Source organism: Colletotrichum fioriniae, assembly GCF_027942845.1.
Source record: "Colletotrichum fioriniae strain IMI 355084 chromosome Unknown scaffold_6, whole genome shotgun sequence".
In the NCBI taxonomy this organism is placed as follows: Eukaryota; Fungi; Ascomycota; class Sordariomycetes; order Glomerellales; family Glomerellaceae; genus Colletotrichum; species Colletotrichum fioriniae.
In genome coordinates, this window is record NW_027076842.1 from 1,199,334 (window position 1) to 1,223,702 (window position 24,369).

At 51.6% G+C, this 24,369-nt stretch overlaps 8 protein-coding genes across 8 annotated transcripts; 3 read left to right on the top strand and 5 right to left on the bottom strand.

The window, feature by feature from the left end:
* Positions 1 to 373: 373 nt before the first annotated feature.
* SDT1_1 (putative suppressor of disruption of TFIIS) lies at positions 374 to 1,251 on the top strand (the record flags this gene model as incomplete). The annotated part of the gene is made up of 4 exons (XM_053189621.1): positions 374 to 432; positions 485 to 513; positions 566 to 1,027; positions 1,082 to 1,251. 4 exons carry the CDS (start codon positions 374 to 376, stop codon positions 1,249 to 1,251), a joined length of 720 nt encoding a protein of 239 aa, XP_053053074.1.
* Positions 1,252 to 1,477: 226 nt separating this feature from the next.
* On the bottom strand, positions 1,478 to 2,022 carry SRB7 (RNA polymerase II mediator complex subunit; the record flags this gene model as incomplete). Its single annotated transcript, XM_053189620.1, has 3 exons — positions 1,478 to 1,737; positions 1,802 to 1,916; positions 1,981 to 2,022. The coding sequence occupies 3 exons, from the start codon at positions 2,020 to 2,022 to the stop codon at positions 1,478 to 1,480; spliced, it is 417 nt and encodes a 138-aa protein (XP_053053073.1).
* Positions 2,023 to 2,526: 504 nt separating this feature from the next.
* Positions 2,527 to 3,108, top strand: N0V96_005761 (uncharacterized protein; the record flags this gene model as incomplete). Its single annotated transcript, XM_053189619.1, has 1 exon — positions 2,527 to 3,108. The coding sequence occupies one exon, from the start codon at positions 2,527 to 2,529 to the stop codon at positions 3,106 to 3,108; it is 582 nt and encodes a 193-aa protein (XP_053053072.1).
* A 5,659-nt stretch (positions 3,109 to 8,767) lies between these two features.
* CDC53 (ubiquitin ligase (cullin) of SCF) lies at positions 8,768 to 11,402 on the bottom strand (the record flags this gene model as incomplete). Its single annotated transcript, XM_065757490.1, has 6 exons — positions 8,768 to 8,956; positions 9,010 to 10,895; positions 10,956 to 11,041; positions 11,098 to 11,114; positions 11,193 to 11,262; positions 11,332 to 11,402. The coding sequence occupies 6 exons, from the start codon at positions 11,400 to 11,402 to the stop codon at positions 8,768 to 8,770; spliced, it is 2,319 nt and encodes a 772-aa protein (XP_065613833.1).
* Positions 11,403 to 13,250: 1,848 nt separating this feature from the next.
* N0V96_005763 (uncharacterized protein) lies at positions 13,251 to 14,452 on the bottom strand (the record flags this gene model as incomplete). The annotated part of the gene is made up of 2 exons (XM_053189617.2): positions 13,251 to 14,251; positions 14,323 to 14,452. The coding sequence occupies 2 exons, from the start codon at positions 14,450 to 14,452 to the stop codon at positions 13,251 to 13,253; spliced, it is 1,131 nt and encodes a 376-aa protein (XP_053053070.2).
* Positions 14,453 to 16,176: 1,724 nt separating this feature from the next.
* N0V96_005764 (uncharacterized protein) lies at positions 16,177 to 17,161 on the top strand (the record flags this gene model as incomplete). The annotated part of the gene is made up of 2 exons (XM_053189616.1): positions 16,177 to 16,613; positions 16,684 to 17,161. The coding sequence occupies 2 exons, from the start codon at positions 16,177 to 16,179 to the stop codon at positions 17,159 to 17,161; spliced, it is 915 nt and encodes a 304-aa protein (XP_053053069.1).
* Positions 17,162 to 17,389: 228 nt separating this feature from the next.
* Positions 17,390 to 17,998, bottom strand: N0V96_005765 (uncharacterized protein; the record flags this gene model as incomplete). The annotated part of the gene is made up of 1 exon (XM_053189615.2): positions 17,390 to 17,998. The coding sequence occupies one exon, from the start codon at positions 17,996 to 17,998 to the stop codon at positions 17,390 to 17,392; it is 609 nt and encodes a 202-aa protein (XP_053053068.2).
* Positions 17,999 to 22,113: 4,115 nt separating this feature from the next.
* On the bottom strand, positions 22,114 to 24,210 carry GZF3 (GATA zinc finger protein 3; the record flags this gene model as incomplete). Its single annotated transcript, XM_065757491.1, has 4 exons — positions 22,114 to 22,842; positions 22,891 to 22,983; positions 23,034 to 23,135; positions 24,007 to 24,210. 4 exons carry the CDS (start codon positions 24,208 to 24,210, stop codon positions 22,114 to 22,116), a joined length of 1,128 nt encoding a protein of 375 aa, XP_065613834.1.
* Between the last annotated feature and the right edge of the window lie 159 nt (positions 24,211 to 24,369).

A 24,369-nucleotide genomic window follows, 5' to 3' on the forward strand; every position in this document is an offset into this window, starting at 1 on the left:
ACCTCAACAGCGCAGCGAAGGTATATCGGCGTGAGTCAACACTACATACTGCTGCCAAAATATCGCGGAAAGCCTCAAAAAGCCCCAAGCTGCATTTGTAAGCCAGTATCGGGGAATCCAAATTTTGGATCCAAGAAATAAAGAACATAAGTGTCAAACTCCAGACCAACGTGGTTTCGCTTGCTTCATGCCGATCAGACTCCCACCAAACATACCTCGAAGCTTCTCTTCTTCAGCCCGACTTCGGTCCTTTTCTTCACCAAAGACCCGACCTTTTACAACCAGACACGGCGTTGAGCATCGCAAGCCCCCTTTATTTTCACCTTCCACTCTCAGACATAGATTAGACGGCGCCTGCTATACCACATCAGCCATGGATCCCAACAAAACCCAGACAAATGGAGTGTCAACTTCAAAGCCTGTGCTGTTTTTGTAAGTTGAACCCCATCAATGCGGATGGACACTTTGGTTAACAATCGCACAGTGACATTGATAATTGCCTCTACCCAAGGAGTGAGTTCTGGAAGACATTCGACAGGGCATCATCAAGACTGACTCTCACTAGGTTCAAAGGTCCAGGACCACATGGCACAACTAATTGACGAGTACTTCGTAAAGCACCTTTCTCTCAAGTGGGACGACGCCGTGAAATTGCACAAGGAGTATTACACCAACTACGGCCTTGCGATTGAAGGACTGGTCCGCCACCATGAGATTAACCCCTTAGAGTACAATGCCCAGGTCGACGATGCCCTACCTCTCGAGGACATCCTCAGTCCGAACCCTGAGCTGCGCGAACTGCTTGAAGATGTTGATAAGAGCAAGTGTACCATGTGGCTTCTCACCAACGCCTACGTAAATCACGCTAAGCGCGTGACCAAGCTGCTGGGTATCGATGATCTCTTTGATGGCCTCACATTCTGCGACTATGGACAGGCGCCGCTTGTCTGTAAGCCTGCCAAGGAGATGTACTTGAGGGCTATGCGTGAGGCGGGCGTCGAGAAGATGGAGGATTGCTACTTTGTCGGTATGTCATTATGTGTCCACTGACAAAAGATCTGGCGCTGATCATCTGCCATAGACGACTCTTACCTGAACTGCCAAAAGGCCCAGGGCTATGGCTGGAACGTAGCCCATCTTGTCGAGGAAGATCTCCCGGTGCCGAAGACACCTGCATCCGCTCACCAGATCCGTCACCTCAGGGAGCTGCGAGACGCCTTTCCTCAATTTTTCAAGTCCAAGAATGCTTAGACTAGTACAACCAGGGACAATGATTGAACGACGGTAGACGGAAATGAATAGAAGGCGAAGGAGGATACAAGCCAGAGAGATGAAAGGCTTGGAAACACAATTTTTGTGTTGGAATGGGTATCGCTAATTCATAGATATCCTTAAACTTGAATACCCCCCGTTTGACCCTTTTTCAACGCCCAAAACACCCCAAATACAATGCTGTCCTGGTGATCGATATGATGGTTTATGGCCGCCGAACGCTTCGGATCACTTCATCAAGCTTCGCCAGAATCTGGTCCTTCTCTCGTATTGCGTCCTGCCTCTGACTCTCTGCGACCTTGAGCTCGTCTTCCAGCTCCTGAATATAACGCTCCTGATCGGCTTCGCTGCTGTCTAATCCCGGCAGACTGGAGATGAGGACCTCGATTTGTTGTTCCTTGATGATGAGGTCGCGCGACAGCTCGGCTAGGCCATCCTTGAATTCGTCTGCGGGGAGAGGATCGACTGCGAGCAAGCTTGTTTAGCATTTGTCCGTCGTTCTAAGGTCTATTATGACAGTGGGACCGACCCTCTTTCTGTTCCGGATCCTGTTTGACTTCTCTAATTTTATCGTTGGGTCCGAGGAGCTCGAGATCGTGGCGCCGGTGGACGAAGTGGAAGCTTGCGACGAATTGCTGGGCAAGCTAGAGACAGAAGTTAGTGCTTGCCAGACAAGCAGATGAGAGATGCGAACAAAGATTAACACACCTGGTCCACAGCGTCTTGCAATTGAGTGAGTCTGTCGCCCATCTCGCCGGCACTGCAGTAATTTTGTGCGATATGATGGGTTGTAGTATCGAAGTTAACAGTGACAGACAACCTTGGAGGCTATGAATGCGATGCGGGAGGTTGTTCTGTGGGCCAGTTGCTATGCACCTAGGCGTCAACGCATTGGCCAGCCCAGGATCGCATGCCTGCTACGGTACGTACCTTTTTCAACTACTGCGAACTTCCATTACCTGAGTCTTGGTCTGAGTGTGCTCAATTGAGAGAACAACAGGATGCCCGTTTCTTCAGCACTCATACTATGTGAACCTGCCTACCAATTTCAAGGCATTTTGACTCTGGATTCGAAATTTCACGAGCATGCAAGCTCTTTTACACTCATTACCAAGGCACTTATCCCGCCATAATCGGAATGCCATTTCATCAATACTCTCAGCCCCCCTATCGACATGTCCATCATTGAGGAAACGAGAACAAAAGGGCCTGGAGTTGCTATACCCTGACGCTCCATCAACAAATCATCATGATATGAGTTCTTTCCTTGCGTACTCAAAACGTACTGGACTTGATGTGGCATCAACAGTCTACGTCGGAACCCATTATGAGTACACAGTCTCCTCGACACTGGCCCAATACGGCATCCACGCCATCCGTGTAGGCGGAGCTTCCGACCAAGGCATCGACCTCCTCGGCACCTGGAGTCTTCCGTCCCGGGCTGAGAATTTAAAGGTCATTATTCAGTGTAAAGGAGGTGCCCAACGCGTCGGCCCTTCAATAGTCAGGGAATTGGAAGGTTCCTTCATCGGCGCCCCTGTGGGCTGGCGTGGCGAAGGAGTCATTGCCTTCTTGGTCAGCGAAAAGTCGGCGAGCAAGGGCGTACGAGAGTCTCTGGGACGAAGTCGCTGGCCCATGGGCTTCATCTCGTCCTCCAGGGAAGGTGTGGTCCAGCAGATGCTCTGGAATCAACGGGCCGATGAGGAGGGTCTGCGAGGTATTGGTGTTACGATGCGTCATGCCGATAACGGAGTGGGCGAGTCGCAGATTGTCTTAACACACAATGGAAAGCGAATCTCCAAATGTTCAGGGACAGAAGTTCCTGAGGCGGACTGAAGTCGCGGCTCACCGGTCAAGTAACCAAACCAAGTCAACAATAAGTTATAATGCGCAAAGGATGGAACAAATTCTATTGGGAGGTATGCCCAGAATCAACAAAAAAGCGAGAGAGCCGGAATTCTCCGCTAGGAATGTAGGCTAGGGAGCGAGACTATAAAAAGAGATTGTTGCAAACCAACTATCCGCTCCATCTTCTCCCGTACAACAGGAGATACCCTAGTTGCGCTTAGTCTTATGTTATATTTAGATTCACTCTAAGCTCAAACAGCATCACGATGTTGAAAGGAAGTCGACCTCTTTCTAGAAAATATGATGTATGAATAGGAGGCATTTCATTGTAGGAAGTTACGATGCTAGAGGGCAGCCGGTGCAGAACTTCAGGGCTACGACCAGATCATTCATGGGATCGCCTCTGTCTACCTGTCTACGCGAGTATGAAAGGTATTGGGGACAATCGGAGCTGACATAACATCATATCTATTGCCACATGAATGTCTTCCACGCCGCTCAGGCATCAAAGCTCGACTCCTCGTCTTCCAGCTCTCACTTGACTTCTCTCACTCCCTCTTCAACAACGAACTTAGCACCCTCACTACCACCACGAAAAGTCACTATCGTCTTGTCGGCCCGAGACTCCAATTCAGCGAGTTGTAAAAGAGGTACTGATGAGCTACCGTCTTGACCCTCGTTTTTTTCATCCGTGCCGTGATCCTCTGATATGCTGTAAAATAACAGAGGTAGGATTGACGACTTCCAGATGGGTTGCCTTTCGCTGTCTCGGTAACTTTGAACATACGCGGCCACGAGCAGGGCTGATGTAAATGCCAAAAGAGCTGCAGGGTAAAGTAGCCACCATCCTTCAAGCCTTACACAAATCGACGTTTGGTTGCAGGTTCCCTCTTTGTAGCTGTTTGATGTATCCGTCTCTGACCAATTCAGTCCATTGAAACGCATCCTATTCGTAATCGCGATAGACATGTTGTCGTGAGCAGCCGCAAGGCTGTCAAATGTGGCCATCCCTCCACTGTAGAGAGCGTCAAGCCACCAACCTGTTTGGCATTGTAGCTGACTGGAGTTTCCGATTCCATTGACGGCTTCAGGGGATGTTGGTCCATTTTCTGTGACATCGTAGAGTTTGCAATGTCCTTTTAGTTTGTCCTCGAAGAATAATCTAATACCATGGAATTCGCATTCGTCTATGACTCTGACACACGGAGGCGGAGCCTCCTTCGTAACTCCATCTGAAGTCAACGAGGTCCAAGGCAGGCCATCTCGAGGGGCGTCTGTAATGTTGGACACGCCGTACCATTTGTCGTCAATAACGCAAGGCTGGATCACTGAGCGTAACTAGGGCCGCTCGACGTGTGTTTGATTTTAGACATTGGCTCCGTCGATATCAATTGCTCATTTAGGGTACCATTCGTGACATTTCCATTGTAATGACGGAGACAAGGATAGAGACTGCAGTTTGCAGCCACAATATCAAGGTCAGAGCTGAGTCTCGGCATATTCTTATAGTCATGCCCGCAGTATCGATCGGCCGGGGCATCTGGGTTACGCTGCGCAACGCAACCTGCCACCGAGAGCGTCAGGAAGGACGTGACGATAGGGGTTTCATGTGTGTAATCAATGACTGTTGTTGCATTGAACAATTCCGGTTCAACGCCAGTGTTGATGGAGAAATTCGAATCCTTGTGGAAGCGGTAAATGTTACGATATCGGCCGAACAATTTTGTCTTTGAGTCTTCAAACTCTAACAAGTCGGACTTCACGTCGGTACACTTGCTGCAAACCCCGACGGACGAGTGCGTGACTCCAGAAACGTTTTCGAACACACAGTTACCCGATTCACACTCGAATAGTTGAGAGCTGTCGGGAGGTATACCGAGTAAGCCGTTGATAATGGCGGTGCTCATCTTCGCGTTGGTATCTGCTCCACTGATCATAGAATCATGCCTCGCAACCCGCTCGGCTATTGAGATACGAGCAGTGCACTCAGACGAGACCTCGCAGGAATATGTTTTGACAGCTTGCTGGGAAAGCGGGCCAGTGGCGTATGAGGCGACCACAACCAGAGCACCTATTAGTGTTGCGTTCCTGTTCTTACTGTTACCAAAAATCACATCCATTTACGGATAAGAGTATAGAATACGGTTTGCGGATGGCTACTAGGAACTTCAATGATCCCCAAGCACCTTTGCCAGCATTGTCAAAATGTTCGACATGCCGAAGGGGACGCGGCGCCGCCATCCATAGCCACTTAGCTTGCCCAATGACTGCATTCATTAGTAAATTCTCCTCTAAGGGATGAAGGGAGAAAGCGTCTACCCTCAGATAATACGAATAGCATCGCGGCTCTCAGGAGCGTGGTCAATATGGCAACAAGTGTGTTGATACTCACAATGTATGCCCAAGCCGGCTGCGGTTTCCCATTGCTGAACACCAAGAGAATGACCATAACAATAAAGGCAACCACAGACGTCAAGAGTGCCGCAAACTCTAGTGTCCATTGCTTCAAGGTCGAAAATCTGTCGAGAGGCCGATAAAGTAGGCTGTGCTTCTCGGTTTGATTGAGATCCTCCTCATCGATGGCTCCGGAACGCACTGATGAAGGCCCCTCGACTTCATTTCGGGACTCCTCCTCGGTGAGAATGATCGTATAGTCACTTATGGAGCCATCGTTCTGATAGTTATCGGGCTGCTGGTTTGATATAATTCTGCTGCGATGAACTTCATCTGTGAATGATACAGACGAAGGTCTGGGTGATGACCCATCTCTAACGGTGTGGGGAGAGTCTTGAGAAGGCGCCATTTTGATACTTTACAAACTTCTTGAGGCCCTACAGACGACAAATGGGCTTAAGAGAGGGGAATTCATTCTTTATGTGGGACGCCTAAGGGATGCATATCGTGAATCAGGCTGAGCCCGTGGGGGCCTCAATGCCATGTATAAGCTTATGGCTTTTTGGCCCCGTGACGAGGAGGACTTGGCTGCATGTTGGATTTTTCGACGATTGGTACGATAAAGCTGCACTGCCTGTCTGTGGTACAACAACAGATCTAATTATGGTTTTCGTGTTGACGACACGGGTTGGCAAGCTGAGCATGTCACCGCAGCTAGTCTTCTCCCCAAATGACGTCCTGTTGCGTTGGCAACCACTACAGCGGACCTAGTAACCATCACGGGTGGAACTGTGAATACGATTTGTTAGAAACTCGGAGAATTTCAAGAATAAAAGGCTTGGATCGATAGAAACAATCGTCGACTAGCTTTTGCCTGACGGAAGTCTTAACCAAGTTGCGAATGACCAACAAAAGTAAGTAGCCCCATAGTTTCCTATCACGGACAGGATGATAATAGCCGACATCGACCTTACATTGGTTACATAAATGCTCTGTCGAGTGAAAGGCTTCATAATGTCTCTGAAGAATTTCAATCTGTTGAGCAACTATCGTCGGAGAAACCGATTTCGAATCATGCCTTAAGCACCAACTGGACCATCTCCATGAACCAAACAACCCCGAGGTTGATTTCTGGCCCACTGTCTCGGCCTAACTCTTGCATACCTTGAGCAGTACCGAGAACTTAACCATTTGGCCTCTCTCACCTCCCTGGCCATACGGTCAACCCGAACAGGTTATGATGCCAACAGTAATTAGTACAGAGAGGGGGGAGTCATGTTCCCCACCTTGACAAATACAGGAGAGAGTATTTGAGTCATCTAGAGGAATATTGTTCAAATACATTGCACCTGCTACGGGTCATGAGTTCAAGCCTACAGCTGCATCAAGCGAGCATCGGTGATAGATTCTAACTCTATCCAGCCTCGACGGCATCTTTCATGACAATCAAGAAGATAGCTCCTTCCTCTATCGCCGACTCTCTAATCCTTGAGTCCAGCACGTATACAACGGGATGGCTTGAGACAGCGCCATGTGACCCTTGAGTTGATATCAAAATGGACATACCAGCAAATGGCATGCGCTGTGGGCGTCCTGTATACGGACACTCGTGTCACACGGGGTGTCTGGTCTTTGATTTTGACAGAGGCAGAATTACTCAGGGGCGCGGGATAAATACATGAGACACCAGACTATTCGACATGGTCAAAACATAAACGGAACAGACAGTTTTTTCTTCTTGTGTTTTAGGCACTACGTGCGTAAAAAAAGCTCACCCTTCACAAATATTTATGTACGTGATTTCCCATTCATAGTGTCTACTAACATATACGTATCTTTCTAAGTTAACACCAGACATATCAATAGGATAATGACTCTTTGGAGTAACCTTCAAGAAGACCTCCTCGCAATGGAACCAGGCATTCAGTCGACGCCGAGCCAGACATGGACCCGAAAGACACACACTACCACGTACACAGAAACAGCGCAACATCACCTCACTTTGCCCACATAATTTTGACCCCATACAACTTGAATCAAGCAGAATTGTGAGACCCACGTTCCAACAACGCAAAAAAGACAACCTCGCCGCCCCCTCAAACCCCCAAGCTCACGATAGATCCACCCACAGCGAATCCCTCAACCCACGCATCCCATGATCACCAAACAAAACTTCAAAAACATACAACACCAGGTATTCGCTGGTCGTCACCGACCCAACTACTAATCCGGCCCTCACTGGCTTATCTATGGGAGAGCGGACGGGATCCCGAGTTTTCCAGTGGGTATGGTCGTATGTGACGGAAGAAGAAGGCAGAGTTGATTATATCGTGAGATGGCGCACAACACCGAGTAGCCGTCTTCCCCGCATCAATCCACGGTACCACACAAGAAATGACAAATGATAGGAATATTTCACAGAGAGAAGAGAAAGCCAATTTATTTCGTTTGTCTTGCATGGGATCTTTTCTCCTCTGATTGCGTGGTTGACAGAAGGGCGAGCCAACCAGCTCCAACTCTACTCATCTGGCGATGGAGGGGCCCCCCCCCCGCTCGGTCACACAGCAAAAACCAGAGGTTTGGGGATTCCACCATCACAGAGAGAGCGTTACTTCAATTTTCAAATTGATCAAAGACAATATGGCCGTGTCAGCAGGGCTCCTGGGCCCTGTCCGTTGCAATCTAGCTTCAACGCAGCTTCATTCGCACTGCGATAGGCACTCCAACTCAATAGGCTAGGCGAACATGCCTTTGTACTCCCTGCCTATCCCACAGTTGACAATATTCTTTCTCATCACAAAGAACATCACGGCACAGTAACGCAGCAGTTCAAGCGATTGACAATTCAAGGCCCGCAGACTTCTCTTCAACACGAGGATTCCCCTACATCTACGCTGTTAATCTACGCTGTTGGCCCGTAGGGTGGCCATATCGCCCGGCTTCTCCTTACTTATCACCAACATCACCGTGTAAACACTTTTTGAACAATCAAGGGAATCCGCATGCAGCTATCTAAACCTCCCAGCCTGCCTACTGCCCGTATCCCGAAGCAGAATAAATCCCATTCGTTAGTGTTCCTCCGTCCTGTTGTCGAAGAACCTGCACACGCCTTATATGTGTCCGGGTAAGTCAAATCAATGCCTGGTAAGACTGGGTGTGGTGTTGTATGCAGTTTTGAGGTTGTTGTAATACATGAGCCATCGAGAGAGGCAAGGGGGTATTTCCTCCTCCCGAAAGTACGATCCACTTCCCATCACGCCAGGTACCCAAGCTCGTCGTCTTCCAATCGCTCCAAGTACTCCTTGTCGAGCAGAATCTCTATGCACTTCTTGATGTCCGAAACCTTTGGCACGAAGCGCGACCGGATCTGGTTGATAGTCTCGCTGACAAGCTGAGTGTGCTTCATCTTCTTTCTGGCCTTCATGATACGAACGATGGCAGACTGTTGCCTTGTTAGTACGTGAAAAGTAGTACCGTGTAAATGAATGAACATACCTGCAGCAAAAGCTTGCGGTCCTCCTCGATGGTCTTGTTCGTCTCCACCTCCTCCTGCTTGGCCTCCTTGGCACCACCGAGGTTCAGGTTAACTCTGATCTTCTTGCTCTTGAAGTCATAGTTGAGGCGGAAGCTCTTGCCGGCCTCCGGCTTGCCTTCGGGAGACATGATAAGAACCTTGGCCTTGAGAAGAATGGCCAAGGCTTGGTCAAGAACCTCGGAGCTCAATAGGGTAATACCCGAAATATCTTCGTAAGTGTACTTGTCCTTATCGTTGTACAGGAGCAGGATGGCCATTTGGTACGCAGATACCTGGAATGTGTAAGGCGTCTTGCTGTTCTTGCAGTAGCCGGCCTTCAGCTCGCCCTTGCAAAGCTGCCACAGCCACGTCAGCTTGCGGCCCTCGTGCCGGTTTTTATAGAACCGGGTAAACCGCTCGCAGTCGTCATTGATCTCGTGCGGGGGAGTGAAGCTGGTGTTTGGTGCGGTCAAGGGCCAGAAACCAGTACCGAGGATGGAGTATTGGGAGTCGAGGGTAGTCTTAAGACCCTCAAGACCCGCGACATGCTCCTTGAAGCTGACGTTAAGGTCCTTGGACGTCTGCATATCCTGGAACATCCTCTGGAGCTTGTTGGTGTACTCGAAACCACAAGCCTCCTTGAGTTTACTGATCATGCTTGTTTCCGCGTCGTCGGATGACGAGTTGCTGTGCACCAGGCGGCGGGCGAGCATGCGTGAGTAGAACTTCTGGAACACGTCCTTGTCCTCAATGTACTTGAAGACGGTCATGATCTGGGTGAGCGTGTTCTCCAACTCGCCCTCCTCGATGCCAGTGCTGCTCTTCCGCAACAACACATCTGTGTACTTGGCCAAGAGCTCTGGCGACTTGTTGGAGCCCGACTTGCAGACTTCGTTTCTGTTGATGAACTCGCGGCAGGCATTGTCCAGGGACCGCGTGAACTCGGCCTCGCCATCGAACGCACGCGTCACCAAGCCCGAGTATTGGGAGTGGATCTCCAGCAGCGCATCGACGTAGACCTTTGGCTCCAGCTTCTCGGCGTCGGATGCCACCTTCTCCACAGCATTCAGACCTGCCTTGCGGACATGTGTCTCGAACCTCTGCCTCAGTGGATCCAAGCCCTCTGGAATCCTAGACAGTAGCTTGTACATCCTAGCCATATCTTCCTCTCTGTCGTTGTCCAGAAGAACCTGGAATTCGTCGCGAAGTAGCGTAGAGTGATCGGCAATGAGGGCCTGGTTGCACGTCTTGCGCAATGGCGTGATGATATCAGCGTGTAGGAACATGCGCACTCGCTCCTCCTCTTCTTCAAGTCTCGTCTCCGCCTTCTTCATGTATTCGACGACACTGTTCTCGGCGACGAATTGTTTCGACTCATTCTGGTAGTATTCTTTCGTCGCTGCCAGGAAGGGGCGCTCGAAGTGGAAGCGGTAGACGTCGAGAGTGGACTTGGTTGGGTCGGCATCGTCGAGACCGAGGGACACGAAAGAGTCGACAACTTGCTTTATCTGACCATACTCAATGGTCTCGCCGTTGCGCTGCTTCTCGACCAGCTTCAGAACCGCTTCCATAACCTTGGTCGATACCTGTTCGAAGAGGACCCTACGCCACTGGACCAGGTGCAACGTGTAAACGTCGTAGATGTTCTTCTTGCCCTCATCCATCTCGCGCTTAACCCAGTGTCGGTTCAGATACCGGAACAGGTGATGGATGTACTTGGCCGCAATCGTGTATCGGTTCCATTCTTTGATATAGAAGGTCAGCAAGGCTTCATCGGTGTGTGTCTTGGACTGCTGAACAAGCCCTTCGAGATGTTGCTTGAGGTACTCGATGAGCTTGTTGTAGAGCTCCTCTCCGAGAAGGTGAGCTAACACGAGATGTCAGTATGGCGGCCCCACGCAGCAACGGAAGCGTGTTCCATGCTCACCTCCTCTGTGGTTGCCTGATCCGATGCTTCCCTGGGGCACGGATAATCCGACAGCCTTTTGGGATGTACAGAAGTTGTGGACGGCACTGAAGATCAAGTTAGAAGAAGAAGAAGAAGATAGTCACCGGTCAGCAAGGCGTACGTGTAGACTCCCATATACTGTGGCAAGCGAGCAGTGATTAGCAATCTTCCATCTAGCCCGAGGAACGTGAAGCAGCTTTGGGTAGTTTAACTCACGATCTGCATGTCGATACCACGCTCAAGATCTAGCATGATGCGCTGAATGCCAGCCTCAAGGTACTTCCATCTGTAGGCAGTCAGCGCGGGGTGTTCGACCAACGGTGCCTCCGTCGCGAGGCTGCGGAGGTCCACTCACGTGGCTCCAATGTCCTCCCTGTTAGGGACTGGAGGCATCTGGACGGCGGGCGCCATCTTGGCTGTAGACATGATCCAAAACTCTCAGATCGAGCGCGCTGTCGGTAGAAGATATCGGTGAGGCCGTCGTGGCCGTCGTGGTGGGGGAGGGGGCGGATGTTGGTTCGGGGGTCGATTCGGCGTGGAAGGCGGGGAGGGACCTGCTGCAAGAGACGAGAAGTTTAGAAAACCGTAAACCGTCTGGGCAAGAGATGGAGAAAATGTATTTGATTCTCCAGTCCTGCCGTTGGTGGAAGGATGAAGGAGAATCAGTAGATGGTGGTGAAAGGTTTATGTCGTGGCGTGGACTCGGACGCTTCTGGAAATCAAAGTCGAAGAATGGAGATGCAAAGGAAAGGCCGGTGGTCGCAAGGGTTGGAAGGAGGGAGAGGCTGCCTTACGTTACCGGGGTCTGGGGGAAAAGGGAAGGAGCACGGCGACCTTTGTCTGAGTCAGAGAGAAGAGAAGTGAGGCCGTACTTCGCTCAAACAACACCTTAAAGGGGAAAGCAAGAAAATAAAGAAGAGAACTTTATAGCCTGGACGTAAGAGCTGTCAACGCGATCAGGCAGACACTGGTCGACTGGTGGGTAGAAAGAAAGGCTGCTTTGCTTGCTGGGTGAGAGGCGCTGTAGATGGAGGCGGCGTCCGGTGGTGGAGGATCCAGGTCTGGAGGTGGTGGCTAGCTACGGATACGGTAGCGACACGACCACGCTCTGGGCTGCAACAAGGCCGGGCCAGCCCACGTCCACCTCTTCGTCACAGCGTGAGTGGTGGAGAGTGGAGACTCTGCCCTCTGAACCTGGGTGAGGTCTGGGGTGCTTGGGACTGGCTGTCGGAAAGGAATGTGGGTCGTCACCCGGAAGGGTCTAGTGTAGAGGTTCTGCCGAGCCCGACCGCCCCTTGCCATCAGCTTTGGTAATCCGCGATAGGGAAGGCGTGCTTTATGGTCTTCTGCTTCAGGTACGCGACCAGACAATTAAGACACAGCCTACTCCGTAAAGGTACCTCACTTCAGGGTTTGCTAGGGTGGGAACGAGGGGACATCGGAACTTCTCAGCCTTACCTTACTATTTGATTGGCACGAATACCTTGTTCTCTTTCGTTTTGCACCCACCTAGACCCTATCGATCCAAGAGCATCTTATAATAAGGTACATAGTTGAGGCTCTTGATCACAGTCAACCTTATTTCTGTTTACACCTGAGATGACCAGACTGACTCAACTTTTGTCATTTGCATATGCTCAAGAAGATGTTTGTTCATCGCTTTTAGAGACGATGCCCCGTGGACAAAGATTGTTTAGGCCTTGACTCATGGCTCTGACTTGACCATGCCTTTCCCCCTTAGCGATTACTCCAAAATGACAAAATTATTTCGTCGGCCCGTCTGGGTTTTCTCAGAATACAAGGATCTTGTGTATGGATACCTTCACACGTATCACATATAGACTACTTATTGCTGACTGTGATTTGCCATCTCACAAACCCCACCTGAAATTCAGTCGCATGCTTTGCTACCTTTATAATGCCTCCTTGTTATGGATGTCTGTCAAAGTCACTTCCACAGAGCCTAGGAGGTAGGCAAAACCTATTGCGAATAGTATCATCAGCCACAAAGCCTCAGACCTTCCATCTGTCAACTAACACATCAGAACATATGACACTTTGGCAAACGTCCCCCCAAAAAAGAGACAGTCACATATTCCACTGCTGAGCCTATGCAAAGGTTGATATCAACGTGACTAGACAGCCAGAAGTATGTATAATGAACAAAGAGGAAGGACCGCAGCTTCTGTTGCGCGCTACAGTTATCGTACAGGCTTTTAATAAACCGGGTATACCCAACAAGACCAAAGAAAACCCCTCCTACGCCCCCCAAAACTACATGCGGTCGTGAGAGCTTTCATCTTCGCCTCCTCCAAGTCGTTGAACCGTTCGGAAAATGTTGACCATGAAGTTCAATGTCCACGCCAACAGACCTGCCAACATAAACGACGCCAGAGCCTGACTCAGCTGCCTCACTTGCCCTGCTTCGACATTATGGAAGACGAGTGATTCAAATGCCAACGAAGTGCTGGCCGATTTGAATATAATGAAGAAGAGGTCGAGCAGAATGAGGGCAATCTTCTGGACGGCTGGTCGGAGACCCAATGGCTTGCCCGTGTACTCGTCCCAAAGCATATACCCAATGTAAGGTACTGCAACTGTATCGACGGCGATAGCGACAATACTTTGGGCGCGTTCAGGGCTGACATTGCTCTTGGCGTTCTCCTTTTCGTAGATCCGGGCTGCTATAGCCAACGCGATGATGGACGTGAACATGACCGTAAGGCGGAAAACTAGGGGCACTAGGTAATGCCGTAGAATGAGAGACCACATTCTCTGCCTAAAGGTCTTCGTTTTCTTCTGCTTCATCGATCCCTTTTCCAAGTCTCGGTGAGAGTGGGAGTCGTATCGCTTGTTGAAGTCAGGCTGCAACTTATCCAGCATGCTGACGTCCACAACCTCCGACTGCTCGCCCTCCATGTGCCCGTAGGCCGACGAGTGAAGAAAGTCCTTCCATGCCGCCGGTGGGCCCTGAGTTGCGGGCCTGTGTGCTGAGACGATGACGGGCTCTGCTGTTCGTAGGTGATCCCACTTTCTGCCGTGTTGCGCGCCCTTGCCGCGGAAGAAGTCTGTGAGCCGGACGTTTGTGTTTGGGCGAGCTTTCTCTAAGATAGGGTCGCCAGTGTAGTCCACCCAACCGTCACGCGATACCCGACGATCAGGTTCCTTAGGCTGGTGATTGTGGTGAGGTGGAACGGCTCGGGCCGGGGGTGACAGTAGTTGAAGTTGGTCTTCGCTGGGTTTGCCGTACCGCGTCTCGTAGGAGTCTATCCATGCTGTTGTGAAAAGGTGATTAGTACGTCTCCTGCTCAATCGTAGCTCCGAACGAGCCGGAGATCATCCTTACGAGGGAGCGATTTCGGCTGTAAACGCATGCGCGGAGCAGCATTATTATCGATTGCGGTACTGCTTGTGCCGACTGATGCTCGAAAGTCGGCCGAGGCGGAACTGCCAGGTGGGTGGCTGGATGTGCTCATCGCAGTCGCAGCCTTGGCTGGGGCTGGACGCTGAACTCGGGAGGAGGGGTGCTATGACGAGGCCGTCTGCGATTGTGAGCGTCGTAAGTGGAACGCTTCGTCAATGGCGTGTGGAGAGGTTCGCATATTAATATGCCCTCCGCCTTTCGGTCGAGGCCGTAGGAAAGCGAGGTATCGATATTATTATCGCAGGTGGTATCGTGCACTTGATCGTCGAGGTTTGTGTACACAAGTTGAGAAGGAAAGTCGCAAGGGCGAAGGAGCGGGTGAGAGACGTAAGAAAATAAGATTATGATCTGAGAAAAGCAAGAAGGCACAGCAGCAACGAATCCGTGTTCAAGCCCAAAGCTCAAAGTAAAGTAAAGTAAGAAAAAGACAAGGCAGAAAAGGTGCGCGTGATGGGAGACAGTTAGCAACCTAACGGTTGGGTGCGCCCTGTGTCTCTCTCAACGGCGGCGGAGGCGGCGGCTGTGTCCTCGTGGGGAGAGATGAGCTAGTGGTGCTGGCTGGCGTCGCTATTTCTTGGCTTCGTCGTCGTCCCCGTCCAGTCCCGTCCTTTGGTTCTGTCTGCAGGGTGAATCCCAAAGGTGACGGCGGCCAGCCTAAGTATCCGTAGAGAAACACCAGAAAAAGCAGACCACACGACACTCGGATTGTGCCACTGCAGGTCTATGACCGCAACTTTTGCCCGGGCGTTCCAGCAAACCGGGAAACTTTGCAGAAAGACTGCAGAGTCCAGACACCTCTTGCGGCGCCAAAAAAGACTGGACGACAAAATGGAGGGCTGGGGAAGGGAATCGGAAGGGAGAGGGAGAGAGGGAAAGAGGTGTGTCCAACAGCCCCGATTGGAAGGCTGGTAGCACCGGTGCACTGGAGCAATCTAACAACTGGAGCAACCCAACAGGTGGGCCCCTCGACGCCAGCTGCCTGCGAGACTGTCAGGTACGTACTCCCCGAATTCGCGGGCAGCCACACTGTCACGATCCTCGAGATGGAGGAATTTAGCGGGTTTCGAAAGGCAATTTGCGCGAGCGCGATCTGGGACCAGAGGGAAAATTCAGTCGCGATAGAGGGGCACACGCCAGCTTGGCAGTCGATTTTGGGCTGAGTGGATAACAGACATGGTGTCAGGCCCGTTTCTTCCCCTATCGCGCACCTGAGCAGGGGGCTCCGATAGGCATTGATGCAAGCACTCTTAAGCTCCGGGGATACCCCTTCATGTATCGCCCTAACAGTGGCCCCTCGCAGCCGGCGCACCACTCAAATCACAGGAACGGCCCATGACGCCGACCTGCGTCACTGCTCTGCGTCCGGGTTCAGTCCAGGAAGCTTGACCCAGAAGCTAAGATGGATGACAGGGGGCAGGGCTCTAGTTCTTCAAAGTCCAAGAGGCTGAGAGCTTCCAGACCTGGAACTCCACGACACACGTCAAAATTGCCTCCTTTCTTCGACAAGGGACAAGAGGCCGCCTGGGTTTTCTATCACTTGGGACTTTCTTTTCGCCCCTCGGCTCATTCAGTATATCACTCGACATGCGGACTGGGAGAAGCTGTCTCTGTTAATCTCTGAGCCAAGAGCGTCCTCTTTTCCCTCCCCCTCCATCCCATCGCAACTGCCGCGGGGCAGCGCGTCGCATATTTCTCGAGGGACCCGACGACAACGAAGTTAATTACCCCAACCATACCCCGTTATTCATCGCTTGGGCTGAGCCCTCGTTATCCGATATGCGTCTCTACCTCCTCCCCATTACCACGAGTCGGACTCTACTCTACTCACAACGACTGAACATTGCGACGACGAACCAACAAGGCTTGGTAGATAAGGTCGGCAAGAGGGCGGCCAAATTATGGGCTGGCTGGGAAGCAAAAGAGAGCGGATGGCAGAAGAAGGTTGTGAGCTATGGAAACTACGCCCTGCGTCGAATTCCGTACGAAGAATGGGGGTTGAAGTCGGTGCCACCCATTTCTGCAAGACGCAAGGACGAGGAGCTCAAGGGCAAGGAGAAGATCGAATTGGTCTTCCCGGATACCATCATCCCAACAAAGCAGGCTGAGCAGGTTGTCAGGACCCTGGCCACCGAACGAGATGCGCTGCACAAGAGGAAGCTCATATGGTGCTTGATTGGCATGCCCATCTCGGCGCCATTCGCCCTAGTGCCCGTGTAAGTTGAAACTGCAATTCCGATTCTGTTATGTGGAAGAATTGCATTGCTGATATTATTATCCCCCTAGGATACCTAATCTGCCATTCTTCTATCTCGTCTACAGAGCTTGGTCGCATTGGCGCGCTCTCGAGGGAGGCAAGCACCTCCGATTCCTTGTTGACAACAAACTCCTGGCCTTGTCCCCGTCCAAGCTGTTGGATGACATTTATACGCCTTTAATCCCAGAAAACACAACCGTAACACCGTCGAAACCGGCCCTTGGAAGCACAGAGCCTTTGAAAGGCAAGGGAGAAAACGCAAAGGACGAGGCAATCCTGCTTTCACAGGCCAACGGCCAACGGATTGCCAAGACGCTTGATGTACCCGAGCTGGGCGTCGAAATCGAGCGGGCTATCTGGCAGGTGAACCATGCCAAGAAGGCCAAGGAGGAAGAGGCTTCTGTTGAAGCCGCGGACGATGCCGCAAAGGAAGCCGCAAAACAGGTCAACGCCGATCCCACGACGGATAAAGAAAAGCCTTCCGACCCGAGCAAGGAGAAGAAGTAGTCTCAGCAACGACTTGTAGGATGATGGACGTGTGTAATGTTTGTAATGTATGCTCTCTAGACGTGAGCTGGTTTGGCCTGATGTATGGATGACGATAAAGCCCCGCTCCGATAGACAGACTCTTCTCTTTTGCTTTTGGGTCGGGCTAGAATTATGAAGTTCCATTCCGCCTGATGACGAATTGGTGGTTTTGTTCAATGTGGCCAGAATTGGGAGGGCCATAACACCTTACGTAGCCTCGGTAGCCGAATACATGTGGAAGCCGTGGGCCCGAAGGGCCGGTAGGCATCCACAGATACACATCAACCCGAATGCCAACGCAACCCGGCGAGCGGTATCCTTGGAAAAGGGGCTCCGTAACCTAGGCACGAGCGACCCCCACTGCCGTGAGGTCTCGTCCGCGTCGTCGTCGGCCTCGCAGAAGAAATCGTACTCCTCGCCCTCGTGCTCCTTCCAGTGCGCCGCCCGAATATGGACTTTTGGCTGCTTCTTCTGCTGCTGCTGCTTCTGGGACGGCGGCCATGGTGGCTGGTTCGAGGTAGCCATGACGATGAGGCCCCTCGCCGCGACCTCGTCTTGACGATCGCACTCTGCGAGGATATCGAGGATCTCGTCCCTCGTGTACATTGTGCTCTCCCGCGTCAGGGCTTCTGACTTCCAGGCCATGGCGGCCTTGTGGCGGAGGAGTCTCTGGGTCGGGCTCACGTCGCCGCGGCCCTGCTGGCGTCTCTTTTCGCGTAGTTTTTGGCACCGTTGCGGTGCGATGGCGTGTACGTCTGGGTTTAGGGGTGAGGGCACGAGGGGGCTGTAGCCTGCCCGGCTTGGTAGTTGTGACATTTGAAGCATTTTTGTTGTGCTTGTTGTATTGGTGCCTTCTTTTCGTCTTCTTCCTCTTTTAGGCGTGTCTAATCCGTGTAGTACTATTTTGTTGTTCGTCTAGAGCACGTACAATTAGGCGTGTAGTTAGGGCGACTTGATCGGTTCAGAAAGTTGTGGGTTCTTTAGTTTCTGTGGGAAGAAGAAGACGTGGGTCGCTTTCGAGAAGGTGTTGGTGAATAATTAACTTCCTGTCCTTGACATGGCTGTTGTGAAGGAGGATTGTGATTGCTCCGGGATGAGGGAGGGGGGGAGGAAGACCAATGTCAATAATGGAGGCGAATCGAAAAAAAGTGCGAATTGGTATGCTGGTATGGTGGTGAGGAGATAGCCCGAGATATGAGAGATATGGAGCTGGGCGCCCGTCTGGAATGTCTCTGGAGGGAACTAGACACGAGAGGGATGGACCCGACGTTCCTCCCTGGTGTCAGTTGCGAGATTTCGCCCTGTTAACTGCAATGTTCCACACGATTTGGCGATTGGATGTGATAAGCCCAGGTATTCAGTCAAAAGGTAAGGTAGAAAGAGAGACAAGCAGGCACAAACATAAAAAAAAAACGAGAGGATGAATGTGACTGGGAACTTTGCGAGAAGGAGTCACAAATTCAAGCGCGGGCATGTCGGGTGTGCCAACTGATATGGGAATTAAAAACCATGGCGGAATCGGCATGCAGGTAATTATCTCTCTCGCCATCTATCTCTTTCCCTTGCTGCATACAGCACGCCACGCTCTTTCTCGCTCGCCGTCCGTTCCCCCGATTCCCTCCGTGAGCCGTGGGACCGTGTGGCCCGTAAGCGTGAAGGTACCTCCCCCAGAACACCATGGGGCGTGCGTGTGTGGCCCTCTCGTCCCGTTCTCCCCCAGGTTGGGGTTAGAGTGGAGAGGCATTCTCCACTTGCCTAAAGCGGCCGCTTGGGCACAGGAAAACGAGTCTTCATCGGCCAATGGCAAGAGGCCGCCAAAAGATGACCCAAGAGGACCAGAGGTTGCGGCAACGTAATACGGTAGAGGGGACTCGGAGGATAGTGCCTAGGCCCAGGCCTTTCCTCTCTCTCTCTCTCTCTCTCTCTCTATTCTGTTTCTGGCTGGCAGCTGTTGGAGCGACTGCGTTGCGAAAAGCGTTGACTTGGCATGCTTGCGTGCCTTGGTCGATCCATCGGTCGGCCGGTGGTAAGTGGGCGTGGGCTCCGGGCGTCCGAGCTTTTGTACTTTCACTGTCTTGGGAACTTATTCGTCGTCTAAATGGTCTTTAGACCACGGGCCGCCGCCCGCGGAAGAGGGTCGGACGGGGTCTTCCAACCACAAGCAGCACCACGCAGGGAGAATGTTGAGGGAACTAGTTTTCGAGCTTCGTACCTAGCATTGGTAGGAGAGAGCGAGCTGGGTGAGGGTGGTGTGCTTTTCGCCATCGGGGTTGCTCTCGACCACACATTACGTGCTGTGTACTCCCCCGAGGGGGCGTAGTAGATACTTGGATGCCACACTATGCGTTGCCCAATGTAAGGTACCTCACATGGAAACCTGAAGAAATGGGGGTCAGCAAAACCTCGGTGCGAAAAATCAGCTCTGGAATCTGTGATAATCTTTTATCCCGTCCTCCACAACGACCAACGGCACGCATAACATTCCCCCGAGCCCTGTTGCCCTTCCAGTGAATCCAGTCAAGCAAAGCAAAGCGCGCAAGCCACCGAGGCTTGCTGCTTTCCCATATATTCGGCTCTAAGGTAGATATCATCCCGCCGGACACGCCACTAATGTTCGCCACAGTAGGCACGCAGAGAACGAAAATTCCGTTTTCAACCCTTGTCAGATGTAAATTGTTCCAATTATTTTGTTTTCCTTGATTTTGTTGCTGCGCCTCGATCCCGTACTTATTTGCTAATGCCAATCTGTTTCTTGTAAAGAAAAGGTGCGCATAAGTAGACGACAAACTTGGCTCAGCTTTACCTTGTGGAATTCGGACTTGTTTTTCAATACGCAAATAGCGTGATAACTTGATAGCTCTTCAGAACCGTGCATTTTCAGAGTAGGTACTTGGGCAACATGAGATCGAAAAGGGCCTTTTATTGGTTCACTTTTCTTTTCCCCTTCTTTCTCGACGATAACCGTGATAATGGTGTCTTATCTCCCTCACCCCAACCCCTCTATCGCAGGCGTGCACGTCCTAAAAGAAGCCCTTGCACCAAGTAAAAACGAAAAATTGCATGTTGCCATCATCCCTGCCTTCCAGTCCGGGGCGAAGGATTTCCAGGGATCGCAATCGCAAGTCTGTGTGTATTATCCGTAATTCTGCCCTGAACTTGGTATTCGTACTCCGCAAGTACCGACAGAGTCCGAAAAAAAAGGCCAAGAGAGATCATCGCCGTTCAAATACCTCAATCTGCAGCGCGGCATCATTGGGGGAAAGAAGAAGAACGGCAGACGTCGCTAAAGGTACTAATTCAACAGTCCACTTCAGAGCGTCCTCAACGATTACCTCAGTCAAGTCAACAGAGGCATTATCAAAACCTCGCGAATGATAGGAAAAATATGGAGCCCGCCTCAGCGGGAAGGCAGCTGGCTGACGGGAGGGGAGGGGAGGATGGATGCGCCCGTCTCTTTCTCCAGCAGCACCATCCTTGTCTCTTTTTCTCTCCCGGCTTCCATCCGCGCATGCCTCTCTATCTTCTCTCACTAAGGTACCAAAGGTATGTAGGTATCTAATCGCACATTAGGTCTAAGGTGCGATGTCTCCCTCGGCTCCCTGTGGGGTGAGGGGAGTTTGCGAACATGCCATTTACAGCCACGATTGCTTTTTTGGACCTGTGCCAGCTTTCTATGGCGCGGCATCGGGCTTGACGGGAAATTTGCGTGTTTGTGATGAATGTCTCGTCTGCTACTTCACCCCAGCACCCCGGCAGGAAGTTATCGTGGCTGGAGTGTTTAGTAGCTTAGGATGGGTATATGTAGCGTGAGGGTCTCAAGGATTGTATCTGCGATTGATACTACTCTTCTATGGCTATATTGAAGGTTCTGAATGTTCCTGCGTCCTACAGCTATCTCGTCGTCTATCAAATCTCTGTTATGCTACATGGATTCTCAAAATGTGATGACAAAAAACAGTCAAGACTACAGATGACTTTAGTTTCAACGAGTCTTGTATTCATTACTCTTGGCGTTCTTGATTCATGCGAGCTATTACCTTCCCTACGCGCATCTTGGTATCCTCTTCGATTGTGTGCACCTGTATCTCTCGATACGGTACGGTACGAGGCTAACGTGAGAAGACTTGGGGTCAAAAGGTCGAACCCATCTGATGCTCATGTCTGTCGTTTTCTGTTCTTCCTTATTCATCTACACGTCCTTCTCCTCTTCACCGTGGCGATGTATCACCTCCTAACACAAGCTGCCACCTCTCCAACCATCGCTTCCAACCAGAAATTGTTTGCATCGATAGACTGATAGTCGAGGTGCGTACCCTCTGCCCACTTATCACGCGCCTCTTCAGACACATAGGCTTAAGTCTCTCTAGGACGTCATCTACACGATATTGGCGGACAACAGCGGCTTACCAAAGGGATCATGACGTTGGGGAACCAAGCCATTTCTTCCCTTAGGACTAATCAATGGCACTGTTAATAGCCATGCAACTAATACGCATTCGTGGTTCATGATACTATCCTCGTCCTCCACTACCCTTCTCCACCCAAACCATACAAAGATCACACAGCTTGGAACCGAGCATCACAACAGCAGAACAGAGGACAACTCTAGGAAGATAGAGTTTGGTATGTGTGGTCATCAATCCCGTAAAGCCTCTATTTTTTGTCACAATAAAAACTTTTGACTACCTTGACCCACAGGGCCGCAACGCCTGTCCCTCTAGCAGCAAGCAGCCCGAGCCATCGTACCCGAATCCCGTAGGATATCCGGGGGTAAACCAAGAAAAGAAACATGGAAAAACACACGCGGCATTATAGGTATAAGCGTGGAGAATTTTGCAAAGCGTCGTCCCAAGATGTTGGGATCTGGTGGTGTGGTGATGTACGTGGAAATCGCGCAGGTGACGGTGATTTGGACCCCGGATGATGCCATATCAGTTCGCGGCGGCGGATTGAGGAGTCGAGACTTCGGATTCTCCACCACCACCACCGTCACCGCCTCCTCCGCTCGTGGCCGCAGCGACGGCTGGATTGGCAGCTACTTCAGCAATCCGAGGCTTTTTTGCTGCGCGGCCAGAGTCAGAGAGGTCCAGGGCATCTCTGGCATCCTTCAGCTCCAGCTCCATCTCGTCGAGACGCCGCTTGAGGTTGTTTTCTCTGCGATGGCTCTCATCCAATTGCTTCTTACTGCTCTCGAGCTGAGCCCGCAGCTGGGCTTCCGCCTTGCCGCTAATCTCCTGCCCTCTTCTTGCGCTTGCTTCGTCTTGCTCCATTTGGCTGAGTCGACCGCGGAAGAGTTCGTTGATGAGTTCCAGTTCGCTAACCCGGGTTTTGAGGGCGGAATTGGCGGCAATGAGCTGCTCATGTGTTTGCGGGACGTCAAGGTGTCGGTCACCATTCAGGGGGGAGCCCGAGCGGTTGTCCGTCCCAGAGACATTGAAGCCCTGCAGTCCAGCCTGAAGCTGCGCATCGTCCATGCCCTGGAAGACTGGGAGGCTAGGGTTGTATAGAGAAGGGGTCGCGGTACGAGAAACGGGGGAGTCAGAGCCGTCCGGATTGCCGTTTGACTTTTGCGACTGTCTGCGCTGGTTCTGCCCATGGATGTCGAGGCCATTCGGATCGTTTGCGCCAAACTGATGAGCTTGTTGTTGCTGCTGCTGTTGCTAGGCGCATTATTAGCCAAAGCTAGGCAATGTATATGGATCACGTACCTTCTTCTTAGACGCAAGATCAGGGCGCATCGTCTTCACGCGGTTTCGGCTCTTGATCACGTCGGTCTTGAGCGAGATCGGACGCGGACGACCCTAATACCGATTTAGCTCGTCTGTGTATGAAAAGAATGCGATACACTTACATGCAACTTGAGGAAAAGTCCGCATGCATTGCAGAGGACTGATCCGTACTCATCGCGCCGCCACAAGGGCGTGGTTGAGGTCTGGCAGTTTTGGCATGTCGGCTGCGTAGATTCGTTAGCTTGGGTAGCCATCATGATGCGCAACGCCAGCGAAATTGTCGCAAAAGATTTCGTCAAGGACTTGTAGATATGTGCTCCAAAAGAAATGCGAAAATAATGTGACTATTTGCTTGTTCGTGGTGCTTGACGGGGTGAAGCGCGCGATGAGAGTTGGGACTCTGGCCTTGGTGTTGACGACTATCGCTGCATGGGAACAAGAAAACTTATCTGTGGAGCAAAGATAAGACAGGGAAGGAACGACCGCGGCCAGTTGCAGCCCCACACCTGCCTTGCAGGGTTCATTGGTTCTTAGATAACAGCAATACCTGAACGGTAATTGCGATAACACTAACGCAGGAGATGGGGGAGTTTTTTTTGGGGTTCGGGATTGGGCTCGATGATAAGATACCCGCGATGGTATCCGTACAAGGTGGGATAAGGGAAGGTAAATGCACACATACCGTGGTGGATCCTCCGCCAGAAGCGTAAGTCGGTGTCGGCGCGGGAGCTGGCGCGGGCGCGGGCGCCTGAGTCGGTGTGGAGGCGGCAACGGGAGCGGGCGCGGGAATCGCTTCTCTGTGGATCAAAGTCAGCACATGAAGCTCTCGTCACTTTCTTGGTCACATCTTCCATCCCATCTCGACTGTCTCTTCCCCCACTGAAACCAGACTGTGGATAAGCCAATGATATAGCAGCAGAGGGAGATCTCTCGATGGAGCGCAATGGCTGCATCGCCTACTTTGTCGCCGAAATGGCTCCAAAGTTGTTCAGCGAGCGCACGAGTAGCGCAAGTGAATTGTGACCATCAAGCTGACGGCCCGTCGTGTCCCTCTGCGCATTCCTCGTCTCTTCTCCTGACACCAAGCATACTCACGTACCGCATCTGAGGCGAGCTCGTCGCAGAGTTGTTGGCCTGGGCAAGCGCTGAAATGCCTGGCAACTGGGGAACCGTCGAGGCCGCGGCTACAACCGCGGCTGCGGATGCGGATTCCGACGTCGACGTGGAACTGGGCCGCGAGATCGTCTCGAGGTTCGTTTGCGGCAACGCAAGGGTGGCAAGAGCCGTGGCTTCCTCCATGACGTCTCGAAAGGAGGGGAGATCGTGATCGTGATCGTGCTCTGTAATGTTGTCCAATGCCGGAGCAGGCGCAGAAGGCTCTCGAACGGCAGCCAGGATGGCGGTTGCAGCGAAATCGTCGCGGACGGGAGGACTATGTCGAAGGAGGGAGGATATCGA